General features: G+C 50.4%; 1 protein-coding gene across 2 annotated transcripts in view; it reads right to left on the bottom strand.

The window, feature by feature from the left end:
- Positions 1–17,073, bottom strand: part of CFAP65 (cilia and flagella associated protein 65) — a 433,505-nt gene that overhangs the window by 362,661 nt on the left and 53,771 nt on the right. For both annotated transcript variants that reach the window (XM_069227128.1, XM_069227129.1), the window contains exon 6: positions 11,250–11,449. In XM_069227128.1, coding sequence (XP_069083229.1) covers positions 11,250–11,449 — 200 coding nt within the window. The remainder of the gene's footprint in view (positions 1–11,249; positions 11,450–17,073) is intronic.

A 17,073-nucleotide genomic window follows, 5' to 3' on the forward strand; every position in this document is an offset into this window, starting at 1 on the left:
CAAGGAGGAGTTACTGGCCAGTCAGGACAGCCCCTAAGGTGTCCTGAGCTGAGGTGACTCTGACTTTTAGAAATCCTCCATCTTGCAGATGGAGGATTCCCACAATAGGGATAGGAATGTGCCCCCCTCCCCTCAGGGAGGAGGCACAAAGAGGGTGTAGCCACCCCAAAGGACAGTAGCCATTGGCTACTGCCCTCCCAGACCTAAACACACCCCTAAATTCTGTATTTAGGGGCTCCCAGAACACAGCAAGATAGATTCCTGCAACCTAAGAAGAAGAGGACTGCTGGGGAGGAGCCAAGATGGCGACCGGGATGGACGGCTAGTGCGAGCGCTCCATCCCGGATCCGCTACAAACATCCTGCAGGACGCCCCCGGGGTGACGGGGGCGCGGTAGCGGGCTCTGTTCGACCGGCGTGTCTCGGCGGAACCCGGAGCCGGCGGGGGGGAGCTTCCAGCCCGAGCTCTCCTTCCGGAATGGGAGCGCGGAGCGCCCGCCATTTTGGGACTGCGGAGGCAGAGACCGCTGCCCGGGGCTATGAGGCGCGAGTGTTCGGTCCACAGCCCGGAGAGCTGCCGCGGGACCTCCTGTGCCCGTGCAACATAGGAGAACGCGGCGCTCCGGAGCCGAGGAGTGCCTCCCCCCTAGAGTTGCCGCTGGGGAGAGAGTTGCGGCCGCCCCCTCCCTCTGCATCGGGGATAGGAGCACGGGGCTCCCACCATCTTGGGGCCGATGAGACTACAGGCGGCGCCCGGAGTCCTGGGGCGCGGGTGATTGGCCTGCGGGACGAAGGGACGCCGCGGGGATCCCCGCATCTGTTTAACGCCCGGAAAAAAAAATGTACGTGTCGCCCTGGACTCGGGGGGTGCTCCCCTCCCCACCTGGAGCCGGGGAGAACGCTGCCGCTGCGGGCGCCGGGGTGCCTCAGTCGGAGCAGGCACGGGTGGGGACGGGCCCCCTGCCGACCCCCACGGCACCCGGGAGACGCTATTTCTGAATAGGCAGAATTGCCTGTCTGAGGCAGGCGCAGACGCCTAGAGACCCGCTCCCCTCCGGGCTGATGGACTGTACTACATAGCGGGGTGCGACGGCAAGAGGGGGCTTGGAAAATCTGTTGTGGCCTACCAACCACAGGTGAGACAAAGAGGCCGGACCCGCGTCTCCCCTCTCCCTCCTCCTCCCCCCCTCTGCTCCCACGCCCCCCACGGTGGGGCGGCCCACCTGGCGCCGGACCCGCCCTGGACGTGCGCTAGTGCGGGGGGACCAGTGGGAACGGACCTGGACACTGGAGGAACAAAGGCCAGCACAACTAGCTTCCAGCCAGTATGGACCAGACACTTCCCCCCCTGCATCGGGGGCAACTGAGACGAGGCGGCCCCCCAGCGCCCCGAAAGCCAGTAGGGGAAAGGCTATGAATATCAGGCTCGCAAACTAGGTCCAACTAAAGCCTGCCCCCTGGCATGAGACCTGGCGACAAGGGACCATAAACTGAGCCAGAGAAGAGGGACAAAAGGGGGGGGGGAGAAAGGGGAAGCCTGCCACAATTCAACACTGAGGAGTGCCTTATTGTAACCTGCAACACCCCCCACCGAACGAACACAATGGCGGGCAGGCTGAAATCAGCCAAGAATCAAGACCGAACCACGCAAGGCCCAGCGGCCACCGACTAACAGCCAAATCCGACCCTACGAACGCTGGAGAGTACACTTGCGTCACAATCCACGCAAGTGGAGAGGGTACTACAAGCGATAATGGACACTCAAACCTCCTTGGAAAGTAGAATAGACGCGGTATCGCAAGACCTGAACCTATTTCGCGTAGATCATCGCAAGCTATCGGAAAGAGTCAAAACAGTGGAGGAGGGGCTGACCGAGTTATCTCCCACGACCCAGGATAACCAAAAACAGATCCAACGCATGGATGCGGAATTGAAGGCGCTATGGAAACGAGCGGAAGAAGCTGAAAGTAGATCGCACCGGAATAATATTCGCTTTCTGGGTTTTCCCGAAAATATGCAACAACAAAGCATGGAAATATCCCTAGAGCAATGGCTAATCAAAGAGGTGCTAGGCGGGGCCCCATCCAAGTTATTCACTGTGGAAAGGGTGCACAGAATCCCGGGCAGGCCCCGCTCCCTGGTCAACCACCCAGACCATTGATCGCCAGATTCTTAAACTTCCGGGACCGAGATGCAATTCTACAACAGTTCCGCAACAAAGGCCCATTCAACTACGAGGAAGCAATCATCAATGCATATCCAGATTTCACCCAAGAGGTGCAAAGAAAACGCAACTCATATATCAAGGTCAAACAACGCCTGCGTGAAATCAACACTAAATACGCATTACTCTTTCCCGCCAAGCTGAGAGTGATAGCAGATGATCGCACCCACATAGTTAACTCCCCGGAAGACGCCTGGACATGGTTACACGCTAAAGGCCTTGCGCGCATGACCGACGAAGCGGAGGGGGGAGAAGAATGGTTGACCTTGGCATCAAGGAAACGATCCAGAAGGCGCACTAGGGTCCAGCCGTCTGCCCAACAGGTAGCGGAAGAAAGAGCAAAAGTCCTGAAAGAAACCCCCCTGCTGACACGAAACAACTTTGAAGTAATCAGGGAACTACCTGAGATCAACTCGGACTCGGACATGACCAGCTCTGTTTCTACTATAATAAATGACTCAAAAGGGCCGAGGGTCACCCCCAGAGTGGCGGATGATCTCTGACCACACCCAATAACACTTTTTGTTCTGTTGCTCTGGGGAGATGTGGCCGGACGTTCCGGAGGTCCCTGGAGCGATGTGGATCCCGGGAGAAGCAGCATCCTTTTTTTTTAAAAAGGTGTATCTTTTGCATAAATTCATCCTTGCCTGGCGGGGCTGCGGGCCGGGTGGTAGCGGGCGTGGGGAGGGGGCCAGGGGGTAACACACACTCCGGGGGCGGCCACCAGTATTAGACACAGTCTGCGGTCTGATGTGAGCCCCACAAACGAGCCACATTAGACCATCATGATAACACCACCATGGTTATCCAGCAGGATACAGGTTTTTCTATATATATACACAAGTTAAGTAGTTTCACATTAGTAGATAAGAGTGTGAGGGGATTAGTTGGGGGGGAGGGTAGTAGTAAATTAATAGAAACACACACTAAAGATCCATCACAAATATGCAAGCACTGCTGGGATAGGCAAATATACTCAATGGCACTATCAGAGGGGCAACCCATCGGAAGACCAACGAGCAAGATTGAGGCATACAAACAGACCCACCCCACGCTTTCTCATGACACCACAAACTAACCGCAACAGTAATCAATACAACATAATGACATGGAATGTGAGGGGTATGGGCACAAGAAATAAAAGAGCTCGCATTCACGCACGCCTCAAGCCACTGGGAACACACATTGCTATCCTCCAAGAGACACACTTACTGGAACCAGACTTGCAGGAGCTTCGCGCGAAGTGGGGCGGACAACTTGTAGGCACAACATACTCCGGGTTCGCACGGGGAGTATCGATATGGATTGCAGGTAGAGTCCCATTTCACCAAACAGCATATAGAGTAGACTCAGGAGGTAGATTTGTGGTGATGGAGGGCCAGCTAGATGGTAGACAACTTTCAATAGTAGGTATATACGCCCCAAATGGTGGCACAGCGGGATTCTTGGGTACCCTCACACCGGCATTACTAACAAACCCATCAGCTCCGGCAGTTTGGGGCGGGGATTTCAACAGTATACCAGACACCACTTTGGACAGATCCAGCGCTCAAGCGAGCGCAGTAGCAAGGAGAAACATCATAACCCCACTGCAACATTGGGCGGGCGACCTGAGGCTTTACGACATATGGCGCACAAGACACCCCCTCCAAAGGGAATACTCATTCTACTCAGCCCCTCATAGAACACATACTAGAATAGATATGGTGTGGGGCACCCAGGACATAGCCGCCCTGGTAACTGGAACGAAATACCTAGTGAAGACACTTTCAGACCGTTGAGAGTATCACTAGGCTGGGGCAGGAGCCGACGGGAGATCCCAACCTGGCGTTTACAAGTAGATGCGCTTCAGGACCCAGCATTTGTGGACACGTTAAACACCACATTACGACAGTATTGGAAAACAAATGATCTAACTGCAAACTCACGCGCCGTGGAATGGGACACCTATAAAGCAGTGATCAGAGGGCAGTGCATCAATACAAACTGGGGAGCAAGGCGCACACTTCACACTGAAATTAATAAAATTGAAAAGGATCTAAGGTCAGCGGAAATAGCAACCGCATGGGGGGAAACCCCCTACACAACATTAAAAGCAACCCGCATAAAATATAACGAAGCAGACAGTAGACTTCGGTGTCACGACTACAACTATCACTTAATGCGCTTGCAAACGGAGGGCGACAGGTCGGGTAAAATGCTGGCTTGGTTACTGCGAGAGGACAGACAGCATTCTCCCATCGGCGCCATCCGGGTTGATGCTCACACCACGGCCACCACACAGGTAGAGATAAATGAAAAGTTCAGAGACTACTACAAGAATTTATACACCAAGTGCACCTCGTGCACGGCTACACAATTTGAGTCTTTCCTAGGGGGCTCCCCCTTACCGCAATTATCCCAAGTAGACAGGGCACACTAGAAGCCCCCCTCACCGCGGAGGAAATAGACCTAGCTTTATCACAGATGCCCAGGAATAAATCGCCTGGAATAGATGGCTTCCCAATAGACTATTACTCCACATTCTCGCCCCGCTTGAAACCCCAACTACTGAAGGTGTTCGAGGAAGCCTGGACCACTGAATTGCTGCCCCCTTCCCAGACGGAGGCCATGATAGTGGTACTCCCCAAACCGGGGCGCGACCCCACAGACGTCAAATCCTATAGACCACTCTCACTTCTGAATTTAGACTGTAAGATATTGGGTAAAATACTGGCCAATAGACTCGCTCCCATCATTCATACCCTAATCCATGAAGACCAGAACGGCTTCATCCTGAAGAGAAACACTTTTTTAAATATCCGAAGACTCTTGAGTGTAATAGGGGATACCCCGCCTGAAGCATATGACGAAATGGTGATGTCATTAGATATCGAAAAGGCGTTCGATACGCTGGAGTGGGATTTCCTCTTGACTACAATGAGACAGATGGGAATAGGTCCTAATTATGTGCGCTGGGTCTGTACACTATACTCCAACCCGCAAGCCAGAGTGAAAACGGGTGTAGTGATCTCCGACAGTTTTCCCGTATCAAGAGGCACGAGACAGGGCTGCCCTCTCTCCCCACTATTGTTTGCAATCGCAATGGAGCCACTAGCAGCCAAAGTGCGCTCCATGGCAGATAAATGGGGAATAATCAGGAACGGAACATACCACGCAATCTCATTATATGCAGATGATGATCTCATATATACTCGGAAGGGCACGGAGTCGTTACCCTCTATAATGACACTCCTAGCGGAGTTCGGTAGGATATCTGGCCTAGCAGTAAACTGGGACAAATCGTGTGTGTTCCCACTGTCTAGATGGCCACTAGTAAGGCAGGAGGTGGCACCATGCGGGCGCCTGAAATGGTGCTTTGAAACATTTAAATATTTGGGGTTCACATTTACCACAGCACAGAAGACCTCAGAGATGGTAATCTGGGGAGAGCACTAGCCTCCATAAAGGGATCTTTACGCTTCCGGAACAAACTACCGCTTTCCCCACCGGGCAGAGTAGCGATTGCAAACATGCTGATTTTGCCTAGGTTACTATATTACTTTGCGGCATTGCCAATCATCCTTCCAAGCAGCTTTTTTGGTAATCTAAACACAACGCTGCTGCAGCTCATATGGGGGGTAGCAGAGCACGGGTGGCACTATCCACACTGCAGCTACCGGTGGACTCGGGAGGATTGGGGGCCTCCAACTTCGAGCTTTACTATGCAGCGGCGCAACTACAGTGGCTGCAGCTGTGGTTCCACAGACCGACGGCAGCTGAGTCTGTATGGATGCAGAATCGGATAAAAGGAGCTCACCTGTTAACATGGCTGGCAAATAAATACCCCAAAAGTGAATTCACCAACCCATTACTGGCTGTGGCACATGCATGCTGGGTGAGGTATGTCCAGAAGGGGCACGGGGTAGTCCCATACACCCCGTATGTCCCACTGGAGTATCTCCTTGACCAGCAGATACCAACGTTGCACTCGTCTCGAGTGTGGTCAGAGGTGGGAATACGGCTGGTGGGTGACTGTTTTGAAGATGGCAAACTAATGCCATTTGAGGCCATCCAGGCCCTTACAGATGTGAACCCTGGTCAATTTTTATTGTATCACACTATATGCCACGTAATTAAAAAAACTTGGGGAACAGGAGCCCTAGAACCAGAAACGTCCCCCATAATACACCACATACTACAGGACGACGCCCAAACAAAAGCAATCTCTAGGCTATACAAAATACTTAGCAAATCTCCAAAACCCTACTTAGAAAGAGCCAGGCAGAGGTGGAACACTGTTCTCCCCATCCCGATTCCCCAAGAAGACTGGCCGAAAGTACTGACTCACGCCCGGGGGATATCAAGGAACCCCAGATTCCGCTATACCCAGTTCAACTTTATACACCAAACGTATCTGTCACCGGCCAGATTGAAACGCATGTTCCCCGACACAGCACCGACATGCCCTAGATGCATGGAATCAGCTGCCCACTTTTATCACATGGTCTGGGAATGCCCCCGGGTGCAAATAGAATGGAACAGGGTGGTGAAGGTGCTATCAGACTGGACGGGACTAGAATTGGAAGCGGACCCCAGATCTTGCTAATTGGGAGTGAGGACAAGGGCAAACAAACACAGACATCTACACAAATTTGTAGACCTAGCCTACGTGATGTATAAAAGGCTGATAGCAATGCACTGGAAAGCACCCAACGCCCCGGACCAGAAATCCTGGCACACCCTCACATTGAGGTGGGCCCGCACAGAACATCAGGTGCTTATAAAACTGACACGAGAAGGCCACACACACACAAGGGGTATGACACCTGGGAAACACTGGTATCCAAACTTGAAGCAAAAAACTACGACAAACCTCCATGAAGGGGTCCTTATACCACTTAAACCACACTCACCAGGAACCTAACCAGTCACAACAGAAAAGGTTATGACTAAGACAAGAACACCGCGATGGAGTGCATACCCCCACACCCCTAAAATGGGGTCAACCCTTGTGAGCACACCGACATAGGAGCATTAGTAAAAACACCGGGCACACCAGGTACACCCACTGCCTACTGTTAACGAGCGCAAGAATGTACACCTTAAGTCCCCACTGGGGTGCGATCAAAAACAGTAGATGTCCCATAGCAACCACATGGGGAGCCTCTCTGATAACCACCACAAGCCCAACATTATGAGCAACGCAGCAGAAAAAATAATATTGTATGTGATAAATGGCTAGTTAAGTGTGTAAATGGGGGGGGGTTTGGTTGTTTAAACGAAATATTAACCAGATAAATGTGATCCTGTAGTATCTCTGACCAACGCTTGTATTGTGTATCTGTTATGTAAAACCAATAAAAAATAAACAAATAAAAAAAAGAAGAAGAGGACTGCTGAAATGAAAACCTGCAGAGAAGACGGAGACACAAACTGCTTTGGCCCCAGCACTACCGGCCTGTCTCCCCACTTCTAAAGACACTGCTCCAGCGACGCAGTCCACAGGGTCCAGCGACCTCTAAAGCCTCAGAGGACTACCCTGCATCTAGAAGGACCAAGAACTCCTGAGGACAGCAGCTCTGTTCCACAAAGACTGCAACTTTTCAACAAAGAAGCAACTTTGAAACAACACACGTTTCCCGCCGGAAGCGTGTGACTTTGCACTCTGCACCCGACGCCCCCGGCTCGACTTGTGGAGAACAAACACCACAGGGAGGACTCCCCGGCGACTACGAGACCGTGAGTAGCCAGAATTGACCCTCCTGAGCCCCCACAGCGACGCCTGCAGAGGGAATCCCGAGGCTCCCCCTGACCGCGACTGCCTGCTTCAAAGACCCGACACCTGGTAAAGACTCTGCATCCGCAGCCCCCAGGACCTGAAGGATCCGACCTCCAGTGCAGGAGCGACCCCCAGGTGGCCCTCTCCCGTGCCCAGGTGGTGGCTACCCCGAGGAGACCCCCCCTTGCCTGCCTGCATCGCTGAAGAGACCCCTTGGTCTCCCATTGAAACCTATTGCAAACCCGACGCTTGTTTGCACACTGCACCTGGCCGCCCCCGGTGCCATTGAGGGTGTACTTTCTGTGTGGACTTGTGTCCCCCCCGGTGCCCTACAAAACCCCCCTGGTCTGCCCTCTCAGAGTAAGTTTGGCCCCAGTCTCTCCCTTCAAGTGAAGAGTGTTTGCTCTCAGTTGGACTAAAAGCATGCAGAAATATAGGGTATTGAGAAAGTCATGCTGTGTTCACTTTGGCTAGATCTATTGTACATTTAGACTCCAATTCAGAAGGTGAATATCTGTAGGAAAATGGTCCTTGTTGCAGTTACCCCCCAATTTTTTGCAAAAAATGAAAGGTACTTTGCACAGTAATTCTTAGAACTTTGAATGGAATCAACAATGTACACAATTTTCTTTAAAATGGCAAAAATCTATTGTAAAAGTGGACATAGTGCAATTTTCAAGAGTTCCTGGGGGAGGTAAGTAAAGTACAGTTTTTGAGGTAAGTAACAAACTTACGGGTTCAATCTCCAGGGCATAGGTAGCCCACCGTTGGGGGTTCAAGATAACCCCAAACACCCAGCACTAGCAACACAGGGCCGGTTAGGTGCAGAGGTCAAACAGGAGCATTGTCCACATGTAAAATAGCTTTTTGCCATTTTAAAGAAAACTATGTAAATTCTTGATTCTATTCAAAGTTCTAAGTAAGACGGATTTGCATATGGCTGGGTCCAAACTGGGGTGGCATGGTGAGCAAAAGAACGATGGATTAAACCCAGATCTATGACTGGGGGTGAGTGTTTGACAATGTTCAGCATTCCGTCCATCACTTGTTGTTTTTGCTTTGTCGCCCTAAGTGGGAAGGGTATGCCCAGACGTGGGTCCCGTGCTTCCCATGCCACTGGATTCAAGCTAGCCTGGCTGATGAGGGGTGAAACCCCGAAACCGGTCGCAGGATGCTTGTTTCCGGTCCAGTGAGGACCTGGCTTGGCAGTTCGGTCTGGACTGTTCCCATGAGGAACAGGGTCAAGACTGATTTGCATATGGCTGGGTCCAAACTGGGGTGGCATGGTGAGCAAAAGAACGATGGATTAAACCCAGATCTATGACTGGGGGTGAGTGTTTGACAATGTTCAGCATTCCGTCCATCACTTGTTGTTTTTGCTTTGTCGCCCTAAGTGGGAAGGGTATGCCCAGACGTGGGTCCCGTGCTTCCCATGCCACTGGATTCAAGCTAGCCTGGCTGATGAGGGGTGAAACCCCGAAACCGGTCCCAGGATGCTTGTTTCCGGTCCAGTGAGGACCTGGATTGGCAGTTCGGTCTGGACTGTTCCCATGAGGAACAGGGTCAAGACTGATTTGCATATGGCTGGGTCCAAACTGGGGTGGCATGGTGAGCAAAAGAACGATGGATTAAACCTAGATCTATGACTGGGGGTGAGTGTTTGACAATGTTCAGCATTCCGTCCATCACTTGTTGTTTTTGCTTTGTCGCCCTAAGTGGGAAGGGTATGCCCAGACGTGGGTCCCGTGCTTCCCATGCCTCTGGATTCAAGCTAGCCTGGCTGATGAGGGGTGAAACCCCGAAACCGGTCCCAGGATGCTTGTTTCCGGTCCAGTGAGGACCTGGCTTGGCAGTTCGGTCTGGACTGTTCCCATGAGGAACAGGGTCAAGACTGATTTGCATATGGCTGGGTCCAAACTGGGGTGGCATGGTGAGCAAAAGAACGATGGATTAAACCCAGATCTATGACTGGGGGTGAGTGTTTGACAATGTTCAGCATTCCGTCCATCACTTGTTGTTTTTGCTTTGTTGCCCTAAGTGGGAAGGGTATGCCCAGACGTGGGTCCTGTGCTTCCCATGCCACTGGATTCAAGCTAGCCTGGCTGATGAGGGGTGAAACCCAGAAACCGGTCCCAGGATGCTTGTTTCCGGTCCAGTGAGGACCTGGCTTGGCAGTTCGGTCTGGACTGTTCCCATGAGGAACAGGGTCAAGACTGATTTGCATATGGCTGGGTCCAAACTGGGGTGGCATGGTGAGCAAAAGAACGATGGATTAAACCCAGATCTATGACTGGGGGTGAGTGTTTGACAATGTTCAGCATTCCGTCCATCACTTGTTGTTTTTCCTTACTGTGTAAAGTACCTTCCACTTAATGTACTTATCTGCTAAATTAAACTTGTGGTTCTAGAAATAAATTAACAGAAGACTATTTTTCAAATATAAAAACCTATTGGCCTGGAGTTAAGTCATTGAGTGTGTGTTTTCACGTATTGCTTGTGTGTTTACAACAAATGCTTAGCACTACCCTCTGATAAGCCTAACTGCTCGACCACACTACCACAAATAGAGCATTAGTGTTATCTATTATTGCCTCCGTCAAGCCTCTTGGGGAGCCCCTGGACTCTGTGCACACTATATCTCATTTTGATATTCTATATACAGAGCTAGCTTCCTACAATATTCAATTAAAAAACAATGACAAAGACAACAGGTCTAGCATATTCAGTCGTTGGTTGTGTACATGACATATATATTTTTCTCATTCCACATTATAGCCAATGCCTGGTCTAACGGCCCTTCTGAATGTGTGGACTACTTCCCTTTCAGAGATATACAGCAGTTTCCTTGCTACACTATGTATTTAGGACTCCAGGTGAGTGCCCACGTTGAAGTCAGAATCATAAGGTCCTACACACCTTGACAGTGTTAGTTGTGTTACTTTTTCTCCAGGTGCTACATTTTTTGTGATGAAAGAATTTGTGTCTCCCCCTATTTGGAGTCATACTTTGAATGCACCAATGAAATGGATGGTGAAAGTGTGAAACCCTGTCCAGCATGAATGACAATTAAAACACCCAATGGCTGTAATCTGGGCTAATCAGCATGTGAATGGCACAGTAACCAAAGACTGGGGCAGGTGGGTACCCACTGTTCTCCCTCTCTGTAGAGAGGGTATAAGGTTTGTATAGAGGTAAAGCTGCCTTTAAAAAGACCCGTCCACCCCTATGACGAGTGCGGTTTTGCAAGTGCCCCAGAGGTCCTTACCAATAGCAGACAGCTGGATGCTTTTCTCATTTTCATCATGGTCGCCAAACCGGCATGTGGCCATCACATCATACACCAAAGCCCCCTGTGGTCTAAAGATGACTTTCACTGTGGTCTGTGCCTTGGGCTCAAGAACGTCACTTAGTGGAATCATGATAAAAGGCTCAGGAACCTCCCATTTAAAGTTCATCCGCAGCTCACTACATAAAAAAAGAAAACATAGATTCAGTTCATGGGTGCATCAGTTATTTAATGTGGCATATTCTCTTATCCAAGGTAATCAGAGGAAGTTAATTCCATAGAAGTGCGCTATATAAGTCGCCATCGCCGCAGAAACGGCCCAGCTTGGCTCAATGTTAGCACTTGGAAACCTTCACTCATTCAGCTCTAAGCACACCCCCAGCATAGCACACAGTGGTGTTCAGTAGGGAGATGGTACTCACATTCCATGGCACTAAGAATAAAACTGCAGCAATCTGCAATAAATAGATTATTGGACACACAATGGACGTATAATGGTTGCAGGGAGCAAATGAAAAAAAAATAGTACTGGCTCAACCAGACTTGGCACTGGCTCAAATACTCACGTTTAATCTGGCAGTCTTCCGCCCACCAAATCACGGGTACTGCCAGATTTCCACCACACTTTGGGCAAAAATCCGGCAGTAGGCGTGCTGGCGGGCAGAGGCGCTCTGGCGGTTCCACCAGCTTACCTTCCTGCCCCCACAGTAGGACACTGCCCACCATATTATGGGCCATAATACGGCCTGAAGGTGTCGTCCTGGTGGGGCGCTGCCAGTAGTGGAAGCGTGAGTGTGCGGTGTGTGTATGAACAGGTGAATGCGTGGTTTTATGTGTGTCTGAATGAATGTTGAAGTGATTGTGTGTCTGCATGTAACTGCATATGCGTGTTTGAATGGGTGTGAATATGCATGCTTGAATGCGTGTATGAATATTGTTGTGAATGCGTGCCTGAATGCTGCAGCAGTTATTCTGCCACCCATATGGAGCCCATGAAAAATGTTCTGCAGGTCTGCCTTGCCATTGCAGTCTGCCTGAAATGGGTGCATGCACATGTTTTCACTACAGGTCACTGAACCAGGGCACAAAGGGTAGGGTGCTGGTACCTGTGTGTGTGGGCACCCCTGCACTAGCAAAGGTGCCCCCACGAACTCCAGCATCATTTGCCTGGACTTCGTGAGTGCGGGGACGACATTTTACGTGTGTACTAGACATAGGTCACTACCTATGTCCAGCTACATAATGGTAACTCCGAACCTGGGCATGTCTGGTATCAAACATGTCGGAATCATACCCAAATACTGTTGCAAGTATTGGAAGTATGATTCCATGCACCCTGGGGGCTCCTTAGAGGACCCCTAGCATTGCAACCACCAGTCTTACAGGGCTTTTGGGCAGCCCGAGCTGCTGCTACCCCTCAGACAGGTTTCTGCCCTCCTGCTGCTTGATCTGACCAAGCTCAGGAAGGCAGAACAAAGGATTTCCTTTGGGCAAGGGGGGTAACACCCTTTCCCTTTGGAAATAGGTGTGACTGGCTTGGGAGGGGTAGCCTCTCCAAGCCACTGGCTTTGCTTTGAAGGGCACATTTGGTGCCATCCATGAATAAACCAGTCCACACTAGTTCAGGGACCCCCCCCAGTCCCTGCTCTAGCATGAAAATGGACAATGGAAAGGGGAGGGACCAATCCCCTGTCCATCACCACCCCAGGGGTGATGCTCAGAGCTCCTCCAGAGGGTCCCTGGGTTCTGCCATCTTGAATCCAAGGTTGTCAGGGAACTCTGGGAGCATCTGAGTGGCCAGGCAGGTGACGTCAGCGGTGACCAAGCCCACTCTCTGGCCTATTCAGGGTCTTCCTCGGGGTGAGTCTTCAGATTTGGCTTGACAAATTCCAGAAGGATTCCTCTGCAACCTCCACTTTAAATTCTGACCTCTGAAACTGTGACTGGACCCTCCAGGACCCGACAATCTGCCTCTAAGAAGAAGAACTCTTCTGCAATATTGTTTCCACAGCTCCTGACAGTTTTTGCAACATTTCCACCAGCTGTGAATCCTCTGAAGGCGGTGTGTCTTCAGCCTTCACTAGAGGAAAGAAGAAATTTCCCTAGGAGTTAAGGAGTCATTCCAATGGCACACACGTTATTTCACAGCCATTTTTCACTGCACTTAAGTAACTTATAAGTAACCTATATGTCTAACCTTTACTTGCTGAAGGCTAGGTGCAAAGTTACTAAGTGTGAGGGCACCCTTGCACTAGCAAAGGTGCCCCAAAATAGTTCAGGGCAATTTCCCCGGACTTTGTGAGTGGGGGGGGGGGGGGGCACCATTATAAAGCATGCACTGCATATATGTCAGTACATATTTAGCTTCACAATGGTAACTCCGAATACGGCCATGTGAGTTTTCTAAGAACATGGAATTGCCCCCCCCACCCCCAATCCAAATCTGGTATTGGGAGGGGGCGGGGGCAATCCCATACACCCTGGGGGCTTCACCATGGACCCCCAGTACTGCCAAACCAGCTCTCTGAGGCTTCCACTACAGCCCCAGCTGCTGCCATCTCACAGACAGGTTTCTGCCCTAATGGGGGCTGAGCAGCTCAGTCCCAGGAAGGCAGAACAATGTATTTCCTTTGGGAGGAAGGTGTTACACCCTCTCCCTTTGGAAATAGGTATTAGAGGCTTGGGAGGGGTAGCCTCCAAGAGCCTCCGGAAATGCTTTGAAGGGCCAAACGGTGCCCTCCTTGCATAATCCAGTCTACACTGATTCAGGGACCCCTAGTCCCTGCTCTTGCGCGAAACTGGACAAAGGAAAGGGGAGTGTTGCACTGCCTCATGAATCGCGAGTGCCTTAAACACTCGCAAAACATTTTATTGAACACTGCGTACTGGGTATGGGGTCGATATGCTCTAACTGGCGATAAAAAAAACACAGTACTCCCCCAGGATCCCACTATTGGCTCACCCGAAACTTGCTAAAATAGCAACCAAGGTAGGCTTGGGCGTATGGTATGACAAGGGCATACGTACAGTCGGCGACATATACAACGAAGGACAGCTCCTAACTTATGAGGCTCTGGCCGACAAATACAATCTGGGTCAAGGTAGTTTTATAGCATTTGGAGCAGTATGACAAGTAATACGTTCTCGTTGGAAATGTGGAAACCCGGAACCAAATGTTTCCTCTACACTCCATGACTTGCTAGAAAATATAGTCGCCCCAATAAATGTATTGAGGACATATAAAATCCTAACCACCCACATTGAACATAGACAGGAACAAGCAAAAAATAGATGGGACTGCGTGCTATCAGAACCCCTCTCACAACCCGCATGGAATCAAGCTATGAAAATGATATATGAGGTATCACGCAACCCTCGTTTCCGTTACACGCAGTTCAATTACGTACACCAAACATACCTATCACCCCACCGCATAACGCGTATGTTCTATCAATCACCGCAGACGTGCCATAGATGTGGAACCACCAAGGCCACCTTCTTCCACATGACATGGGACTGCCCCCCAATCCGAAACGTATGAAACGACATAATAACCTTGCTAGCAGAGTGGACAGACATTACACTGTCTCCCACACCCGAACTATGCTTACTGGGAATAGGTCCGAGTCCCAAAAAACAGAAACAAACACTCAGATGCATAGCTCTAGCGCTGGTGATGTATAGACGCCTCATAGCTATGCATTGGAAAGCACTGGGCGCTCCGGGCATTGATCAATGGCGTGTTGAACTGCTGCGTTGGGCCAAGGCTGAGGCGCAAACGCTGCAACTTCTCTTGGAAAAAGGGACCCTGGTCAAGGGCCTAGACACTTGGAATTCATTTGTGATAGTTATAGAAAGCAAAGATGACAAACAACCTCCCTGAATATCTACTCATTAGGCAACGCCCGTCGCTTAAAAAGATGCATCTAGCATACTAACACAATCAGATATCTCCACAAATACCATAAAGTCGTAATCCAACATACACAAATGCAACACAGCAACGTGGGGGCACCCAGTCATATCACAAAAAAAAAAAAAAAAAGAAAAAGAAGAAGAACACGGTGGTTGCACTAAGGCTGAACTAATTGAAAGAGAGGGAGCACACGGTTGCATCGACCGCCCTGCAGAGACCCACAGCCGTGGCCGCTCTCTTCCCAGGGGATGCCCCCCCCCCCATCCGCCCTTATTCGCCCAGAGACCCGGTCTCCAGGTTTGCCTCCACTCACCTTCGGGCGGCTCACAGTCTAGGCTCAGAGATGGGATTGCTAGACTATGGGTGGGGGCTGTGTCCTTTCGCCCTTCTGTCTCCTCCCCTGCCCTCTCCCCTCCCCGCCCGTGCTCGCCCAGTCCCTGATCTTTTCACTGTGTTCCTCTTCTGCACCCTCTAACTGTCGATTATTTTTTCGCAAGGTAGGCTAGTATAGTGCTTTGGTCGGACCCTACCTCCTCGGCTACGCGTGCACATGCGTGGGGGCTCCCGCGCTTTCCTGTATGCTTGGGTGGGGAGGTCCCGGTCCTGGAATCAGGGGTGTGGAATTTATTAAAATATCTACTTGTCCAGGGGACAGGTTGCTTCTCAAATCTACTTGTCCTGTAAAAAGATCTATTTGTCCCTTTGGTGCCATGTAGTGTGGCGACAAATTATGGCAGCAATCTCATTATGTAAGAGCTCTGATAATAGCCTCTCTGATTATGCCAGGGCTACTACCATAGTGGGGCTTGAATACTTGCAGTTTCAATCCCTACTGTAGCAGTTTCCTTTTTTTGCCACCTTTCTACAGATCTGCATACTGGGGCTGGAGGAAGCAGTAAGCAATAGTTCCAGGGCTGGAATGCCTTTGAGTCTGCAAACCTACTAACCTGCATGTTTTAAAGATTTTCACCAGCTTCTCTCTAATATTTTCCCATAAAAAGAAAGGTTGGACATTTACTCCTGACAATGGCAGAATTAGAACTTCTTCTAGGGTTGGGAAGAAAGTGGCCGGAGGGAAACTGAACTTGCAAATGCTCAATAGATTTTCACATGAGCAAATCTACACATGCGTATTTACCCATGCTAAAATACAGTTCACAAATATTTTATAGGGGTACGACATATACCATGGGTGCACTTTTGTGACTTTCTTTAAGAATTTGGGGCCACATGTAGGTAGGTTCAGATTTGCGAGTCGCAAATCCGAATGTAGGATGGTGTCCCTGACACCATCTGTGATTCGCAAGGGCTTCGCAAATGCCCACCTAGTGAATAATCATGAGGTGGGTCGCAATTTGCGACCCCCTTGGGAATAGTGGCCCTCACAGGGATGGTGGCCTGCTGGAGACAGCAGACCACCATGTCTGTGACTGCTTCCTTAAAGGAAAACGAGATGCATCACAAAAAACGAAAAATGAAACGTTTTCGTTTCATTTTTTCAGAGCAGGCAGGGGTCCACAGGACCCCTGCCTGCTCTGAAAAAATGTTTACAGTGACATTCACAATGGTGAAGGGGTCCCATGGGGACCCCTTTCCTTTTGCGAAAGTGTTAGCACCCATTTGAAATGGGTGCAAACTGCGATTGGTTTGCGCCCGCGGTCACAAAACAATCCTACATTGCACTGCGAGTCGCAATTAAGAAGGGAACACCCCTTCTTAATTGCGAGTCGCAAAACCGTTTTGCGATTCGGTAACCAGGTTACTGAATCGCAAAACTGGGTTTGTGCATCGCAATGTGCTTTTTGCACGTTGCAAACAGCGAATGTCGCTGTTTGCGACATGCAAAAAGCTACCTACATGTGGGTCTTGGTCCCTAATTAGGTCTGG

This window comes from Pleurodeles waltl, chromosome 3_2, assembly GCF_031143425.1.
Source record: "Pleurodeles waltl isolate 20211129_DDA chromosome 3_2, aPleWal1.hap1.20221129, whole genome shotgun sequence".
In the NCBI taxonomy this organism is placed as follows: Eukaryota; Metazoa; Chordata; class Amphibia; order Caudata; family Salamandridae; genus Pleurodeles; species Pleurodeles waltl.